The 17,854-nt window shown below is 37.4% G+C and overlaps 1 protein-coding gene across 1 annotated transcript in view; it reads left to right on the top strand.

Annotated features, from left to right (window-relative positions):
• The first annotated feature begins 3,649 nt into the window (after positions 1–3,649).
• adcy2b (adenylate cyclase 2b (brain)) overlaps positions 3,650–17,854 on the top strand; it is a 65,212-nt gene continuing 51,007 nt past the window's right edge. The window contains exons 1-2 of the mRNA XM_052584071.1: positions 3,650–4,163; positions 13,790–13,987. Of these exons, the coding sequence (XP_052440031.1) occupies positions 3,813–4,163; positions 13,790–13,987 (549 nt within the window). The 5' untranslated portion in view covers positions 3,650–3,812. The remainder of the gene's footprint in view (positions 4,164–13,789; positions 13,988–17,854) is intronic.

Raw genomic sequence — 17,854 nt, 5'->3', positions numbered from 1 at the left:
AAATATTTTGATGTTACACTTTCTATTCATTTCAAAGAATCCTGAAAAAAATGGTCCAGTTTCCAGAACTGTTTCCAACACTAATAAAACAAATGTTTAAAATTTGAAATTTAAATTTGAATAAAGCTAAGTGTGGAAAAAATTATATGCAGCTGTTGTTAGTGTGAGAGATGTCTTTCAAAACAAGCTTTTGAATGCTAGCATACACAAAACAGACACAGAATTCATTGATTTAATGGGATCTTTGAGATGCAGGTGTTGTTTTCCAAATAGTCAGGGATCCAGACTTGTCAATGCTCAGTATGACAACAATTTGGCTTGTAAGCTCTCCAATCGAAGTCTATTGATGATAATACCACAACATGGCAACAGAGAGCTTCAAGCAGTGTAGAGATGTCACGTCCATTACTGAAGGCTTGGGATTACAGATGATGCCTGCAGCACTTGAATAAGATGAGGTTTGCAACAGCAAAGGAAGGTCATGCTTCAGGTTGCACTGGCTGGCTTTGTTAAATTCGGAGAGTGTATGTATACTGTACATGCATTTGTGCGGCTGTGGAGCACTTCAGATGTGCACATCTAATGAGATCATCAGCCCATTTCACTGGACAGACTCAGTGGAGTCAAAATTCAGCAGAGTGCCACAGTCTCGCACAGCCATTAGACCGGGACCGCTTTAAGGGAAGTGGTTTAATGAGGGTCTTTTTCAGCTGTACAGTGCGTTGCATGTGCTTCATCTGAACAAAAGCCTCAAACTTAAACTCCAAATGGGGTTCCAAGGTGGTGAAGCAAAAAAAAAGAGGGTGTAACTTAGATTGTCTCTATATTTGATCTCAATGCTTCAGGTCCTTTCTCGGATGGCGATTTGGGTGACAACAACAAGCAGATGTTTTGGAGGACAGTGCAAGCAAATAAGACATGAGCGAGGATGAGTATGTTAGTACTATTCAGTAGTTTGAGGTGAGTAAGACTTTTGTATATTTTATCTGTTTACTTTGAAGATATGAATACTTTTATTCATGCTTCTAAAGCAACAGTAAAGATATATTACGAAATACTTATATTTCAAATAAATGCTGTTCTTTAAACTCCTATATATATATATATATATATATATATATATATATATATATATATATATATATATATATATATATATATATATATATATATATATATATATATATACATATATATATATTTTTTTTACTTTTTTTTACGATATACACATAAATATTAAGCAGCACAACTGTTTTCAGCATTTATAATAATCAGGAATGTTTCTTGAGCATATTAGAATGACTTCATGTCACACTGAAGACTGGAGTAATGATGCTGAAAAATCAGCTTTGCATCACAAGAATAAATTACATTTTAAAGTATATTCAAATAGAAAACTGTTATTTTAAATTGTAATAATATTTCACAATGTTACTGTTTTTACTGTATTTTTAGTCACATAAATGGAGGCTTGGTGGGCATAAAAGACAAAAAATAAATAAATAGTAATCTTACAGACTCCAGTCAGCTTTTGAATAGTGATATGTTTCATAAGTGATTTCCTGTACACGTTTCAAAGAGAAAACCACTCTGAAGAAAAGTACAAGGCAGGATTTTTCGGGTTATCTTCATTGAGCTTTATCCATTATCTCACAAAAGTCTAATATGGGTGACATGAATTTAAATAAGCTTATTATAAATATGATGCATTTGCATTTGTCTCTTACCTATAGGTTTGGTGGGTTTTGACGTCCAACGTTTCTTGAATTTGTGACGGCACATTTCTACAGGTCATCGCTTCAGGGCCTCAAAACCCGATCTGATTCCTCTTTGATCTATAACCCTTATATCACTCTATTTTTATTTCATGTCAAGGGGGAAAAGGAGCATATGGAATATAGTCCTGTATTATTCGATTCATTAATTCATTTCTGCATTATTTACTTCAGCTGTCTTCAGTTGAATGTTTAATGACTGATTGCCTTGATTTCATCCACAAGTGCACTCTCACCTCGAGTGTCTCTCGTAACAGTGCTGGTGGGCAGCTATAATGACTGTTTTGTTATTAATGAGGTGAAAGACGTTTCAATCATGTCCATGTTATTTGAACAATCTGTGTCTTTCTTTGGCAAGAGCGGCATCGACTTGAGACGATGAGAAGATCGGGGAGTTTCTCTCTTCACAGAGCTCTTGACCGGCGCGCGGCTGACTCAACTGAAGCAGACAATTTCTTGTCTAATTACCCCTGGAGAGTGTAATCACCCCTCGCAGCTTCACAAGACCTTCTGGAACACAACAGGATTACTTACTACATGAAGAGAGTCTTCTGAGAGACTCGCAAGTAAAAGAGCAACAGCTGGTGACGCTGATTTTAACAAGTACGACACATTCCTGTGTCTTCTGTCAAGTCCTTACCCTATCCGTTAATCCTTAACATTAGCTGCCTCCAGAATCAGAAGCAAAGTTTAGGTTGGGTTTCAAAGACGGCTTCACTTTAAAGCTAAACCTCGACAGGAATGTTATTCCAGGTCCAAAAAGGATCTTGGATCCTGTCCTTCTTGGAGACGGGAGCTACAAGGAAATGTTTTATCATGTTTCCTGTTTCCTCTCCTTTCTTCTCAACCAGTCTGTTGTCTCGAGAGAGGAGAGGATTTTTCTCTAATGTTTTGTCGGTAAAGACAAAATTGTGAGATACGAAATTATATAAAGTCTCAATGTTAAGAAACAGATCATAATTAACTTTTTTATTTTATGATTATTTTTACTCTGAGAAAGAAACCGTCTTTCTTAAAACTCATTTAAATCTCCTAGAGTTTCATACTAGATTTTTCAGTGTCTTGAACTGTGCCAAGGTTCTCAAAAAATCAGTTCAAACAATAAACAATTAATTTTTTAAATCAAATTCTTTCAAGATCAAATAATCTTAACTATACTATCTATTATTTTTTGTTATTATTTATTTTTAAATGTGATTTATATTGTGATGTGTGGTTTAATTTTTATTTATTTATTTTTCAGCTAACATCATAATCATTATATATATATATATATATATATATATATATATATATATATATACATACACGCTTAAAAATAAAGGTGCTTCATGATGCCATAGAAGAACCTTTTTGTCTGAATGGTTCCATTCTTTTCCAATGGTTCCATGGTGAAAGAATGTTCTTCAGATTATAAAAAGTTAAGAAAGAGATGGTTCTTTAAAGAACCTTTAACTGAATGGTTCTTTGTGGAACCAAAAAATGGTTCTTCTATAGCATCACTGTGAAGAACCTTTTAAGCACTTTTATGTTTTAGGATTGTATATATATATATTTAGATTATTAGATAGAATCACTTATTTACAAGGAATTCCACCCACCCAAGAAACATCTGAAGAATCAGAGTTGATACTTCAGTGAAGCATAACCATGCGAAATTCTCCTGAGCTCTGAAAGCGCGACACATTTTCCTCTGGGTTTCTAATCATCTCTGATTAATGGTTAATCATATCATTGAACCTGCCACGTGCTGCATAGCAAACATTATACTGCGCCTGCTGGACCTCCGTCAAGCCCACCACTCCCTTTCCTCTCTCCTCCCTTTTCCTCTTCCCTTCACATTCTTTTGAAGACTTTCTCTTCCTTTCTCTGATACAGACTCTACAGAGTCAGTCGTACTAAGAGCTCGCGCTCTGTCAGACAAACACTCGTGTTCTCTCTCTCTCTCTCTCTCTCTCCTCCTCCTCCTCTCACACGCTCTCTCTCGTGCGTGTCTCAGTCGCTCTCCGCTGCTCAGTTCATCATGTTGGCTGGAGAATGCTGCGTACGGCAGCGCTCTCTCTCCTGCCCTGGCGCGGGACGCATCTGTCTCACCCGCCGCAGCTGAGCACCCTCACTGAGGAGGACGAGCCGGGACGGCAGCAGCAGGAGGAAGAGGACGAAGACGAAGGCTCTGGGGTCCAACTGGAGCCCATGTTCCAACAGACGGCGTACTTGCTGGAGGGTCCGGAGGACATGGTGGCGTCGTCCGGGGGGCTGAAGTCTCCAGACTGGGTGTACGAGTCCTACTACCGTATGAGCCAGCAGCATCCGCTCATCGTGTTCCTGTTGCTCATCGTCATGGGAGCATGCCTGGCTCTGCTTGCCGTGTTTTTTGCCACCGGACTGGTGAGACTCTGTTCTTTATCCACCTACTCTTCTGTACTCTTCTGAACACAGTGCTTCTCAGGTGGTTCTCAACTGGTTTGGCTTCAGGACTTGCATTGGACATCAAGTTGGGGCTCAACAGCCGAACCCAAAACTGAATTATTGCGGTGTCTAAGGCTTTTATTTTGCCTTGCTTAGTTTAGTTGTCCATGGTTTTCAGGATGAGGGCATGTTGTGTAAGCCGCTCATATTTGCATCTGTTAAATGTGGCTGGCTTCTGCAAAGTTAGAGATGAATGTGTGCTGAAATAACGTAGAGTTCAGCCACACAGCCTTTGATGGCAACAGTAAAAAGATTTGGGAGGTGCTCCTACCTCTGAGTTGATAAGCTTGTTTATTTTTCTGCACAAACTGTGCACAATTATGTTGTTATTTGCATTTAACATTTCATTTTCACTTCTGTTTGCAAACCCGTCAGAAAAGACATACCAGTTGAGAACCGCTCGTCATATTTCACCCCAAAATTGACATTGAATATATTGTTGTGAACTTGAAACACGAAAAGAGAAATTGTGAGGACTTTTTCTTTCAATTACAATAAACAGTGACTGAGGCTTTCAAGATTCAAAAAAGGCGAAAGCATCATAATACTGTTCCTAGTTTGTTGCAGTCATCCAATACTTGTTTGTAAGTAACAGGCCAACATATAAGCCGTTCACAGACCCGATCTGAATGATTAATTCATAAATTAGACTAACAGTTCACAAATTCAATTTTATGACACTAAACAGATTGTAGGTGAGGCACTTTTATGTCAGTTGTGAAGCTTGATGGCTTCACTTCACATCCATTGTGATGTACATGAAAAGTCATTTTAAACAGGAAGACTGTCGTACAGGTTTGGAACAACATGTGGGCGAGTAAACTAAGATTGAATGTACATTTCTGGGTGAGCTATCCCTTTAAAATGTTTTTGTTTTGTTCCTATTTTGGGAAGCCATTCATTTTCTTCTCTCGTCCCACAGTTGTGGTTTTGGTAGCGCTGCAGAAATGTTTTTCCCCGTGTGTTTGGAATGCAGCACTCTCTCTGTGTCTACGCGTGCGTGTGTTTTTCTCTCTCTGTGGCAGATTGTGTGAATCTCTCTGCTGAGAGAGCCGTTTCTGAGAGCACCACTTGTGCAACCCTCATTTTCACCTGCTGTTTCACTCGTTCTCTCTCTGACTCCTTCTCTCTCACCAGATACTCAGTTGTCTGTGTTTATGTGTAATGGGCTGGTAGATTATTGCAGTCGTGCGCTTGGTGTACACTGTAAGCCCTAAGGTTGCTTCATTTTAATGTGTGTAATCTAATGTGGAGAACTTGAACCAATTCATTTAAGTTAACTAGTTGCGAGAAGACTTCAATTTGGAATTAAAAACTCTATTGATGATAAACAATTTACTCGTTGCTTCCCATTGGAGGTTTGCGAAACTATATATTTTATAACAGTGGTTTACCTGAACTTCTATGCAGCTAATTGTATTAAGCAAGACCTGAATAACTGAGGGGGTATTCACAAAGTCCCATTAATAGTGTTTATCAAGGTGTTAATAGCGAAATGAGTTATCTTTCGCTGCTGATTGTTTCAACGGCTTTAAACCACTTGTTTTTAAACTGCAATGCTTAAAAACACATTCAAACATAATGTTTTTCTGAATTTGTAGCACAGCAACGTCATATAATTGTGTAGCTGCGACAGAAACCATAGTCAAAAACCTCTAGCTGTTGACAAATGTCTAGCGGTTAATCATGTCTAATCATGAAAGGTTAGGTTAGAGAAATGAAGCGCAAGCCAGAGAAAGATCTCCTACTGTATCATGATCAAATAATCACCTGTTTTTAAGGGAATTGATAGCTCAGTCCACGGCAGAGTTTTTGGAGGGCTGAGATCAAAAGCGCAGACTGAAGCCCCCACATCGGCTTAAACCCAGAACACTGTCAGCATGCTAATTAAAGCATCGGCACCAAAACAGAACAAATCTCAATTCACTGACCTCACTTAATAATTAGTCAGACGTTTGTGACCATCCCTAGACCCCATTCTTTCAGACGGTAACATTTACTGCCCAGTGCGTTTACACAGATCTTTTGTGTGTGTGGTGTCACAGCTCCCATCATGCTCTTGTGGTTTGACCGCAGGTATGTTGTTTTGAAGCGCTGAGGCTCTTATCGTGGAAACAGCGGTCTGTTTTACACAGGCTGGCTAATGGGGCCAAAAAATGTCACGAAACACAAACTTTGCTTTATCGCCAGCTCTCCGTCCGTCGTGCCTTTTTGTTTCAGTTCAGGGCAGGAAGTTCTGCCTTCTCCTCTTTGAAAGCTTATCTTGTTTTTTCACAGCAAACCTGTCTAAAGATTGTTGTTGCTGCTGCACTGTCCTGAGAGATTAAAGATTGATGGAGTGCTGGTGGAGTCGTGCGATAACGGCTGAAAACAAGAACAAAAGTTCACTCGATTGGAAAGCCACATTAATCAGGTGCAAGCGACGGTGCACTGGTTAATTAAATGAGATTTTCCATTTTTTTCAACAAAAAAAAAACACTGAAAAGAAAAGAAAAACATGTATATTGGTGTGAAAGAAATGGCCATTGCACATTTTTCAAAACCTTGATATTTCATTAACACAACATTAGTTATATTGAATTTAATTGTTATCAGTGGTAGATGAAGTACACAAATCAGGTCTTTAGAATAAGAACAGATAGTTCAAATACAATGCCAACAAGTGAAAATAACAAAATATACATTATAGTATTTAAAAATGAATTACCACAAAATATGTGTAAATGTGTGGTGACAAATAGTATAATAATACTGTACAATATAAAAGTAGACGTCACGTCACATGTGTTAGCTCTGTAAGTTAAAGCTAATTTTAAGTTAACACTAACTGCAAACATACTAGTATTGTTTTGAAACTGCTTCACCTGCGGAGAAGATGCATGGGAATTATTTTGTGTTATTCTAACTTTATTAATTAATTTTACCATATATTATTTACCATATTTTTCATACAATGAGTAATTTGCTTTTTCAGCTGATTCAGTTCACAAATTGGGTCCGTCCGATTTACATCTGTATCATTCAATTAAAACTGGTTCGTGATATGTGAACCAACCCAACAGGTTCACTGAATATAATCAGCTTGTTTGTCAATTCTACATCACTACCACATCTCAGAGCAGGTCGATTACTTCAGTTTGAAATAATGAAAAATGATATATTTTAAAGTAAAAAGTGCAGTATTGTACTTTGAAATGTAGTGAAGTAAAAGTATCCCAAAATAAATGACAGATACTTGAAAAAGCACTAAGTAAAAATACATTTATTGACTTTATTGATTTTCGATTTTTTTGAAGAAAATGTGATTGGTGCTTACTTGTGCAAGAGTAGTGTTGCTATACATTTACTAAGGTGTTCCCAGTTATTTGTTTATGTATTTATTTTGCCAGTTTTATGATCCTCCCAATGAAAATTGAGCATGGTTTGAGGATGCACTACTAGTGCTTCTGATGTTGGAACTAAACCTAACCTTTATCCGATTATTCACTTAAGATGCATCTTCTAATTGGCTTATTCTTATAATAACCTATCATACAATGATTTATGTGCTAAGTAGCACATTTGATACCATCTTAATCAATGACAGCGAGGCAAAAATGGACACATTTTTCTCTCATCCTGATGATAAGCCTCTTACCAGCAAGATTTAATTTCTAATGGCTGCACTCCTTCCCATTCTAACCTCTTCATATTACACTGAGAGCCAAATCTTGGAACAGACTATTTGGACAAGAGCCACGGACCCACATCGTCTCGATGCTTCAATTTCAACAGCAAACACAAACAAGCTCACGAACACATTCCTGATCATCAACAATTAATTTAGTCGGTGCTTAAAGAAAAACCTCCCATTCAGTTACAGCTCATGATCATTTGTGTGGAGTGTCATTGGGAGTTTTCAAGGAGGATTTGGGTGAGATCAGGGAGGGGCAACATGTAATAAAGCTGACGCCAACACTGCAGAAATATGATAATCTGGAGTGGGATGAAGCTGACATGGAGGTTGATCAATTAGATGAGTTACGGAGAAGACGACGTCACACTGAGCTGATTTAACCAGCTCATGTGATCATTAAGATTCACTTATAGTGCCTTTGATTGAATTCGTTCACTGACACACTCCACAGCATCTGTAAAAAATGTGTTGGCCTCTGCTTGGCTGAGCTAATTAGAAATGCAGTGTGAGATGCGCATGTAATTTGTACTTGTGCTATGGTTTAATGCGCACTTTTTTACAAACCAAATAGATTTTAAAGTGCTGCCGTATATCACAGACACCCTGTGCAGGAAGGTTGAAGAGGTTATTATATGAAACAGTGGTTTCTGACATCACCAGAAAGTATTAGGACACTTAAGCCACACTTTAAAATGTATGAATGTCATTGCATTAGGAACAAAACCTCATACCAAGTTACATCTGCAACCAATTATGCTTTTCATTGCCATTTTGGCTTTGCTTATAGGTGCTACAGTCCTTTTAAACAAGGTGCTGGTTCCCTAGTGCTTGATGACTATAAAGTAGCTTTCATACCATTTACAAGTAAAGTTTGAATTTAAAGAGTTAGTTCATGAAGTCATCCTAGGTGTATATGACTTTCATCTTTCAGACGAATTCAGCTGGAGTTATTTAAAAAAATATCTTTGATCTTTCAAGCGGTTCGATGCAACTGAGCAGGTGTTGCACTTCATCGGTCCATGAGAAGTTTAATAAAAAGCTCATCCATTCAAAATAAAAAAAATTGTCTCACGCTGCTCCGCAGGGTGAGCAAAGGCCACCTGTAGTGAATCGATGCATTTTTGTAAGAAAAATATCCATATTCAAAATTATGATATAATAATCAGTTTAATCTAGCTTGCGCTCAAAGTTTTGAACAAAGCTGTTCTGGGGGATTGACATATGAGGGTCAGCTTTGTGCATGCGCCGTTCAGAAGTAACGCATGCAGAAACGCAGTGGAGAGATCAAAACAACGGTCACTAATTAGAAGTACAAAACAAGGATTTGAAAAGGAGAATGTCAGAGGATTTCAATATAAGCCAAGAGGAGTCTGGTTTTTTCTGAAACTTTGCTTCCTTAGCTCCTGTTAACAAACGTTGGTTTTCACGAGACTTACATGTGCAACACTGAGTTCATACGTCATCCTCGCTGAGCTGCTTCCGTGAACAACTGTTTGAGCAAGCGACATTAAAGTGATTATTATGAAAACGCATCGATTCACTACAGGAGTCCTTTATTCACCTCCCGGAGCCGTGTGAGACACTTAATGGAGGCGCTTTTTATTAAACTTATCATGGACTGATGCAATGCAACACCTGCTGAGTGGCATCAAACAGCTTAAAAGATCAAAGACAGATTTAAAAATAACTCTGGCTGGATTCATATGAAAGAAGAAAGTCATATAAGTACGACTGCAAGGTGAGTCATTTATGGGCTAATTTTCTTTTTTGGGTGAACCTACCCTTTAATGCAAAACCCTCAGGCCATCCAAGATGTAGATGAGTTCGTTTCTTCATCAACAACAAATTTGGAACAATGTAGCATTACATCACTTGCTCACCAGTGGATCTACTGCAGTGAATGGGTGCCATCAGAATTAGAGTCCAAACAGCTGATTTAAAAACATCACAATAATCGGTTACACTTTATTCTGATAGTCCATTTTAGACATTCTAACTATACGTAATTTTGCAACGTCAACAAATTCTCATTAATTTGCAACAACAGCTCTACGAACTCTCAGAGTAGACAAGCAAAAGCAGTCTGAAAACAGTTCTAAACAAATAACTCAGTGGATATTGATGTGAAAGGACAACAGGAGATGGACTTTTTCACTGAAAGAAGCGTTGTTTTGAATTATGGACTATAGTTTAAAGTTAAAACTTCTTTATAATGGATTTGTTTCTAACAAACACGCATCTTTTCAAAAGATGTTCACTGATGGACTGGAGTTGAGTGGATAACTTGTGAATTATTGTGATGTTTTTAAATCAGCCGTTTGGACTCTCATTCTGACGGCACCCATTCACTGCAGTAGATTCACTGGTAAGCAAGTGACATAAAATGCTACATTTCCCAAAATCTGTTGTGATGAGGAAACAATCTTATCTACACCTTTCAGCAAATTTTCATTTTTTGTGAGAAACATGGTTGGAAGTATAGGTTTATCCCAATCTTTTGTTGCCACTGTAGCTTTCTTTTATTTTAAAGATAAGTGTAAATATGGATACAGAACTGATGAGTGAACTGTAATAGATGCTCGTGTGAGATAAGTGCCTGTCAGTACTTTGGAAGAATAATAAGAGTTTGAAAAATGCATGACTCCATACCGTTCAAAAACAGGTGCACAGCATTGCAGGCATATTGCAAAATTCAATAGAAGAAATTTGTTATTTTTTTCTACAACCGCAGTTGTGAGATAATGAAAAATGTGGCTCTGTTTTGACAGTTAAAAATACGTGAGTGTGTGGGTATGGTGTAAGTTTGCTTTCTGCTGACGGTGAGTGGCATGTTTTACATTTTTGTCCCATCAGCAAGTCTGCAGGGCTGCAAAACCACGGTAAACACACACACAAACTCACATTAAACTGAAATACTCAGACAAATGAACAGGAAGTGGCTGTGGAAGGGATAGCGCTGTAACAAAGCACCCCGATGTGTGCATCTCCATGCCTTTGTGGCCCCTGTAAAGTGGAGTTAAATGGATTTAAATGGGCTCAAATGGACAATCAACCCGCTATATGAGCTCTGGCCCTTGATAGCATGAAGAAAAGGGACTGATAGGAGCCAAGTCTGATTAATGCTGTAAGGGATGAAAGAGTGATGAGAGAAGGGCTGATGGGAATGGGCCTAAAATGGGGATTTTAGGACTAATCATGTAGGCAGTGAATCTGTACTTTGATGTAGACATTTAATTATAATTACCCTGGAAAGAGGAAGGGGAATGTCAGACGGGTGCACATTGTTAATTGTGTTTGCTAAAGCAAGCATTATTGTTGCATAAATGAGGGTTTAACAAACCTTAATAGAACCCTTGGTGCATAACTCATTGCACATTACATTAAAAAAAAAATAGATAGGCTCTTTTGTTTTGATGAGTAATACTTTCACATTTTGTTAGAATTTGACAAAATTACAGACTGACTGAAAATTTGCATGTGATATTTACCTTGATTTGATCTCAGATCTCCAGGATGTTCTCCACTGAAACTGTTGTCTACCCTTGAAAGGGTCTTCAAACTGTCTTTCTTCAGATGAATACGAATTAAGATTTTCAGACAAATAATCCACCTCTGTGAATCCATATAAAGCAAGTGTTTAGGACCTCAAAAGTCGACACTTCAAAAACTACACAAAGTGAACACGATAACTCATACTCAACCCCGGTAGATGAATCACCGTCTTCTAAAGCAAAACAAAAATGTTTTTACCAACCATCTATCAATACTCTAGCAACTTTTTCACACTCAAGCATCGCTTTCTTTAATTTTCAATATCAAGTTATAATCAATGTTGAGTTATTTCAGTGCATGGAAAAGTGGAGCAGGTGTGGGCACTTCTCTGTCAGTCTGTGGCTAATGGAAACAGAAAGGGTGTGTTCCCCAAGAGTTCACTGAGATCCGATCTGTTTGCCAGAGCTCCCTTGAATTTGTAGTACTCCCTGGGGTGTCTCTTCTAATGGCTGGTGAGTCATACTGTGGTATAGGCATTATATTAATGTGAGTTTGCCAGCTCAGTGCTCTCTCATCATTCACAAAACACACACACAGTCATCCGAACTGATGGTGCAACACCACATTACCCGTATCTACAGCACCTGTACAAGCCACACACACACCTCAAATAAATAATTACTACCCGGACTGAATTGCTTGGTTGTAATTTGTGATATATATATATACATTTTTGTGAAAAGCTTTAATGATAGCCAGAGGATGAGATAATCTTTGCTCAATTCAAACAGTAATCAACCCTCTATGGCATATGTCATGAGTCATCTGCAATAAATCTGCATAGATAATGCAGCTATAATGTAGTTATTAAAATGCTCTCCTCTGACTGTACCCTCCTGCCGCAGCTCTGTCTATTTCTGTCTCCGTCTGCAGTAGATGAACAGTCTGTGAATGTGTGACTGTAGGTCTAGACTGAATCCCTCACACTCTTGCAGTCAAACAGAGAATAACCGAATGGTGACGAGAGCTTCAGGTAGAAATAGACTTTATGAAAGGTCTCGGTTTGCCTCTTTAAAGTCAGCGTAAAATGAAATTGATCATATTAAATTTTTTTAATGGATAGTCCTACTAAAAATAAATCATTTACTCAACCTCATTCCAAATCAGTATTCCCTTCGTACGGTGAAATTCAAAAGAAGAAATTTAAAAGAATGCGCCAATCGCTCCTTTCCATGCAGTTGCATTTATTGCAGACTGTTGTAGATATTAAAGCCTTCAAAACAACCCAGAAACAATATAAAAATGGTCAGTAAGATTTTTCTGAAAGAAATCAATTCAGCAAGGATGCATTAAACCGACCGAAAGTGAACATTTGTAATGTTACAAAAGATTATTATTTCACATAAATCCTATTATTTTGAACTTTCCATTCATCAAAGAATACAGACTTCCGCTGAAATATTAAGCAGCACAACTGTTTTCGACATCGATTATAATCAGAAATGTTTCTTGCGCGGAAAATCAGCATATTTGAAGGATTTCTGAAGGATCATGTGACACTGAAGTTATGATGCTGAAAATTCTGCTATGTATCACAAGAATAAATGATATTTTAAAATATATATCAATAGAAGACAGTTACTTTAAATTCTAATAATATTTCACAATATTACTGTTTTTACTGGGTCTTTGGTGAGAACATTAAAAATGAAAAATAAATTACATAAAACAAAAAAAAAACATTAACTGACCGATCCCAACTTTTTGAACAATAATGTACAGCATATATATTCAAATACAAGACAGTTATTTTAAATTGTAATAATATTTTACCATATTACAGTTTTTACTGCATTTTTGATCCAATAAATACATTCTTGGTGAGCATGATAACATGATAATTTTTTATTGCATATCCTGTTTCACTCAAATATGCCACATTATGGAAGTGAAATGTGTTGCAAATGTTGATTTTAATGTGCATTAATTGATTTGATTACATTTTCTGAACATAATATACAAAAACACTATACTGCACTATACTAAACACTATAACAGTTTGACTGTTTTTCAAATGTTAATTGTCAGTATTAATAATTCAGTAAAAAAAACTGTCACACTTTGACAGAACACATTATGCTATTGGATAAAGAATAGACTGAAATCTGTTTCAGAGTCTGAGGTTAGGGTCAGAGATTCACTATTTTGTCAAAGACTCAGAAGAGTCTTTCTTTCAGTTCTTCTTTGTGTTTAATCCAGATCTAAATGTGCAAGCGGATATGTTCTGTCTGTTTTTTTTCCCCCCGCCGTGTCTCAATAGACACTTCTATTCTTCACCAGCTAGTGAATGAGCCGTGAACTGTCATTGTTTCCACAGAGCATGGAGGAACACATGGCCTTCATCATGACTGTGCCCACAACTCTGGCCATTTTTCTTGCCATCTTCATCCTCGTCTGCATTGAGTCGGTCTTCAAAAAGCTTCTCCGCCTCTTCTCCCTGCTCATCTGGGGCTGCCTGGTTGCCATGGGTTATCTCTTCATGTTCTTCGGCGGGATCATCTGTCCTTGGGACCAGGTAAGGCTTGAGTGGCAGCACTTTCATTGCTCTGCATTTCTGTGCAATTGTTCTTGAGTGACTGCCTTCAACCTATCACTTTTTAATGTACCTTTTTATTACAATGAAGTGCTCAAAATTAAGTATTCTGCATGCATAAAACACGACTTGCATCAGTGTGACTTATATATGTAGATGTGCAAGTAAATTACTCTGGATGGAAAGCGCTAGTGGACGCAATGAAAGCGCTGGACAATCATGCAGATTTTCACTAACGCGGTGTCCTTTTCCTCCAGTCATTTGCATAGTAATTCATGAATTTTAGTGTGCGAGCTGTTCTGCGCACTGAATCATTCATTAGTTCATTGACTCCGCTTAACACATGATTCTGGCTAATGACTGTGACACAGTCGCAACATAAATGCATGTCTTAGAGTAATTATGACAGTTGGCTCTATTTCTGTCCGCCTCTGCATCCATAAAACGAATCTGGTATTAAACCAACTTGCTTGGCTTGTTCGCGCACTTTGTTTTTACTTCCTCCCACTCTCCGAGGATGAGGTGCAATCGGCCCAGCCACCACTCAGCAAGATGGCAAAAACATCCGCGCTTTGGTCGTCTTTTATAAACAGCTCTTGAGTTATGATTTTACACTGGCTGTAGAAGGAGAGATGTTCTGTGCACTAGTAAATGTAGCTCGCCCGTGAGTCATCCAGGCTATTTGCTCGACATGACTTAATAACTTAATAACTCGGATGGGCTCAGTGATCTGGAAATGATGAGATATGCGTATACGACACAAATTGGCTCTGCATCAAAGGGCGGCAACGTTTTACTAGGAACTGCTTCAGTAAAAGCTAGGTAGCACCTACATGACATCTATTTCAAACAGTTAGCCATAAATATGTCCACTATTCTGGAGAGGTTTCTCCATTAGAAGTGGGGTTATGAATACCATATTAATGAGTGGCTCAAAGTTGTTGTTGCATTATTTGATTGTGCTCCCTTTTTTTAATTGTGTTTTCTTTTTTTTTTTGTCTTTGTTTTCTTTTTGTCCTGATTTACTTTGCTTTTGTTTTGTTTAGTTTGCTTTGTTTTTTTTTTGCTTTTTTTTGTTCTGTTCTGTTTTGCTTTGCTTGTATTTATTTTTTTTTTTTTCTGTTCCTTTGATTTGTATTGTTTTTGAGTTTTGTTTGTGTTTTGCTTTGCTTTTGTTTGTTTTTTTTGTGCTCTGTTTTGCATTACATTGTGTTTCATTGCTTTTGGGTTGTTTTGCATTTTTCGCTCTTTTTTTCTTTGAGCTGTTTCGTTGCTTTTGTCTTGTTTAGTTGTTTTGCTGTTAGCTTCTCATGGTATTGTGTTTCATTACTTTTTTGCTTTGTTTTGCTGTATTTTGCTTTGCTTTGTTTTTGTTTCTGTTTTGATCCACTTTGCTTTGTATTTCATTGCTTTTGTATTGTTTTGCTATTTGATGGCCTGTTTTAGAGGCACAGGGCTAAAGGAAGTAAATTACCTTTAACTCTGTTATGTGTTGGTCCTTATTTAGGTGAGCCACAATTCAGTTTGTGTATAGAAAATCTGGGCCATGCCAACCAGTTTAACCTTGAACCTTTATCTGCGCCAGACTGGTTAGTGGTGTTTTGGTACTGGTGTAGATTATGGAGCACTATAGCCATGCTAAAAGGTGCCAACTGGTGAAAATGTTGAGACAGCAGCCCACCAGCATCCAGGACACCCTGTATAGTGGAGAGCAGCTACGCCAGTCTTTATATCACTTCTCTGTCGTATAAATTACTCCTTGAGCTTGGTGCAGTCTGAGCTCACATGCTGTGACTGAAAGTTTAGCTCCATAGGGAACAAGACATCTAATGCAGGAAATTCAGAGAAGCCTGCTAATAAGTCTTTGCATACGTGACGGGAAGAACTAGTCGGGTTCAGGCGATCTGAAAAAGCTACCACCTAATTAGCATTCAGAGTACTGCAGCAAAGTACTAATTAGCAAAGAGTATCTGGATGTGTCTTGAAGTAGCATATGTGCTCTTATTAGCGGAAATGAATGGCACAGTATCTGCGTCTACAGTAGATGAAGACCTAAAGAGCTCTATTAGGCTTCGCCCTATTTAATTTCCTGTTTTTATTCTAGCCTTTTAAGCTACACGCTGTGCTCTTAGGATAGTTTTCTCTGTGATAATGCTATTTGTTGGCCACATTGCTTGAGCTCTAACAAGCTATATACTTTGAGTCGCTTTGTAACGCTTACAAGCTAAAACTGTAGAGTCCCGAATTATAGAGTCACCAGCATGGGTCGCAGATGAAAAACCCTCACTATTCCTCACAGATGTCTGTAATGCAGGCATCATTAACCCACAGCAGTAGTTCTCAGTTAGAGATGCCTGTGAAAAGTCGGCAGCCCTTGTATGTTGTACAGGAGAGAGAACATAATTGAGCTCAGAGTCAGACGAGGAACAAAAGACAGCCGTACTCACCGTAACGCCAATCAGCCTGAGAGCAAATCAGAAGAAAAGTTCTCTGAAAACACACACAGTCTTGCGTAGCCTCGTTTCCTACCATTTGGTGTTGCCAGACGTACCGATTGAATGCCTTATGAAGGATGTAAAAGATTGATGTAGACCTTATGAAGTGATGGGAGAGTGAAGGCAGGCAGGTGAAAAATAGATTTTGAGTCACTTTTTTAAGAATTTAGAAGGAGGAGGGCAAAGGAAAATGCCTTCTTGTGTTGTTTCAGATATGCTGGGTGAAATCTGACAATCAGTGGTGATTGCTCTAAGAGGGTGCAGGAAACACGTAGTGAGTGGAAAGCTGCTTTTAGCAACATTGCAGATAGTCATTGGGATAAAAAATGAATGTGAACACACATTTTGATAGATGGCATCTGTGCATCCCCACATTTAAAAAGCACCAGCTGTCACTGCTGTCAATCAGGAATTAATGCATTTTATGTGTTGAGGTTAATTCTGGTAGTAAATTTTGTTTGTAACACTTTAAATGACACAAATAAAGTACAGATTATAATTGTTTTCAACTTTAATAATATTGGTATCTTTAAGGTAATAATATATACCATTTAAGTGTAAAGAAGACACTTTTTCTTAGAGTGTATAAGATGCTAAATTTAGGTAAAATTCATATTTAGTTAATATTAGTAAAACACAATGGTTTGGCCTAAATAAAAAAAAAAACTTCGAATAATATTTATAAAAGCATTAAACTGAATATATCAGTTAAATGTATGAAATAATGTGAATAAGTTCGGTATGTTGTTTATATTTAGTGTCGCAGAATGTAATTTGCCATTTTATGTCATTAATGTAAATTTGCCATACCAGGTGTTTAATAATTTAAATTCTGTGTGCAAATTATCCTCAGTTTACCCCGTTTATTTGAGATTTTCCTGAGATCCATAAATGTGATTGGACTGCGTGTGATGATAACACTATTTATTATATGTTACATCATTATTCTTTTAATATAAGGCTTTCAGATTCTTAGATTATTATTAGATTATTCCATTTCCCTTTGCTTTCTTAATACCAAAGCAGTGCAGACTGGTTAATCAGACATTAGAATCCCAGTAGATCACATAATCTTATTCACTATGAAAAGCAAACCTGTTAAGTGTGTCTTATGTATTTACTACCATCTGTTGCCTTAGCAACCCTTAAGAATATGCTCTACATATGTTACAATCTAATTATATGTGAAGGTTTTATAGCAATAATATCTGAACACAATATTCTTGATCAAAAGCATTATCCAAAAATACAATATATTGTATACATTTGTGGTCCAGGGTCACATATGTTAAAAAGACAATTTAAGGTAATCTGGGTATAAACAAATGTTGTTTTACAAACTGTACTCATAAAA

The sequence above is a fragment of the Carassius gibelio genome, chromosome B19, assembly GCF_023724105.1.
Source record: "Carassius gibelio isolate Cgi1373 ecotype wild population from Czech Republic chromosome B19, carGib1.2-hapl.c, whole genome shotgun sequence".
Classification (NCBI taxonomy): domain Eukaryota; kingdom Metazoa; phylum Chordata; class Actinopteri; order Cypriniformes; family Cyprinidae; genus Carassius; species Carassius gibelio.
The sequence above is the reverse complement of the archived record's forward strand: the minus strand, read 5'-3'. Positions and strand labels throughout refer to the sequence as shown.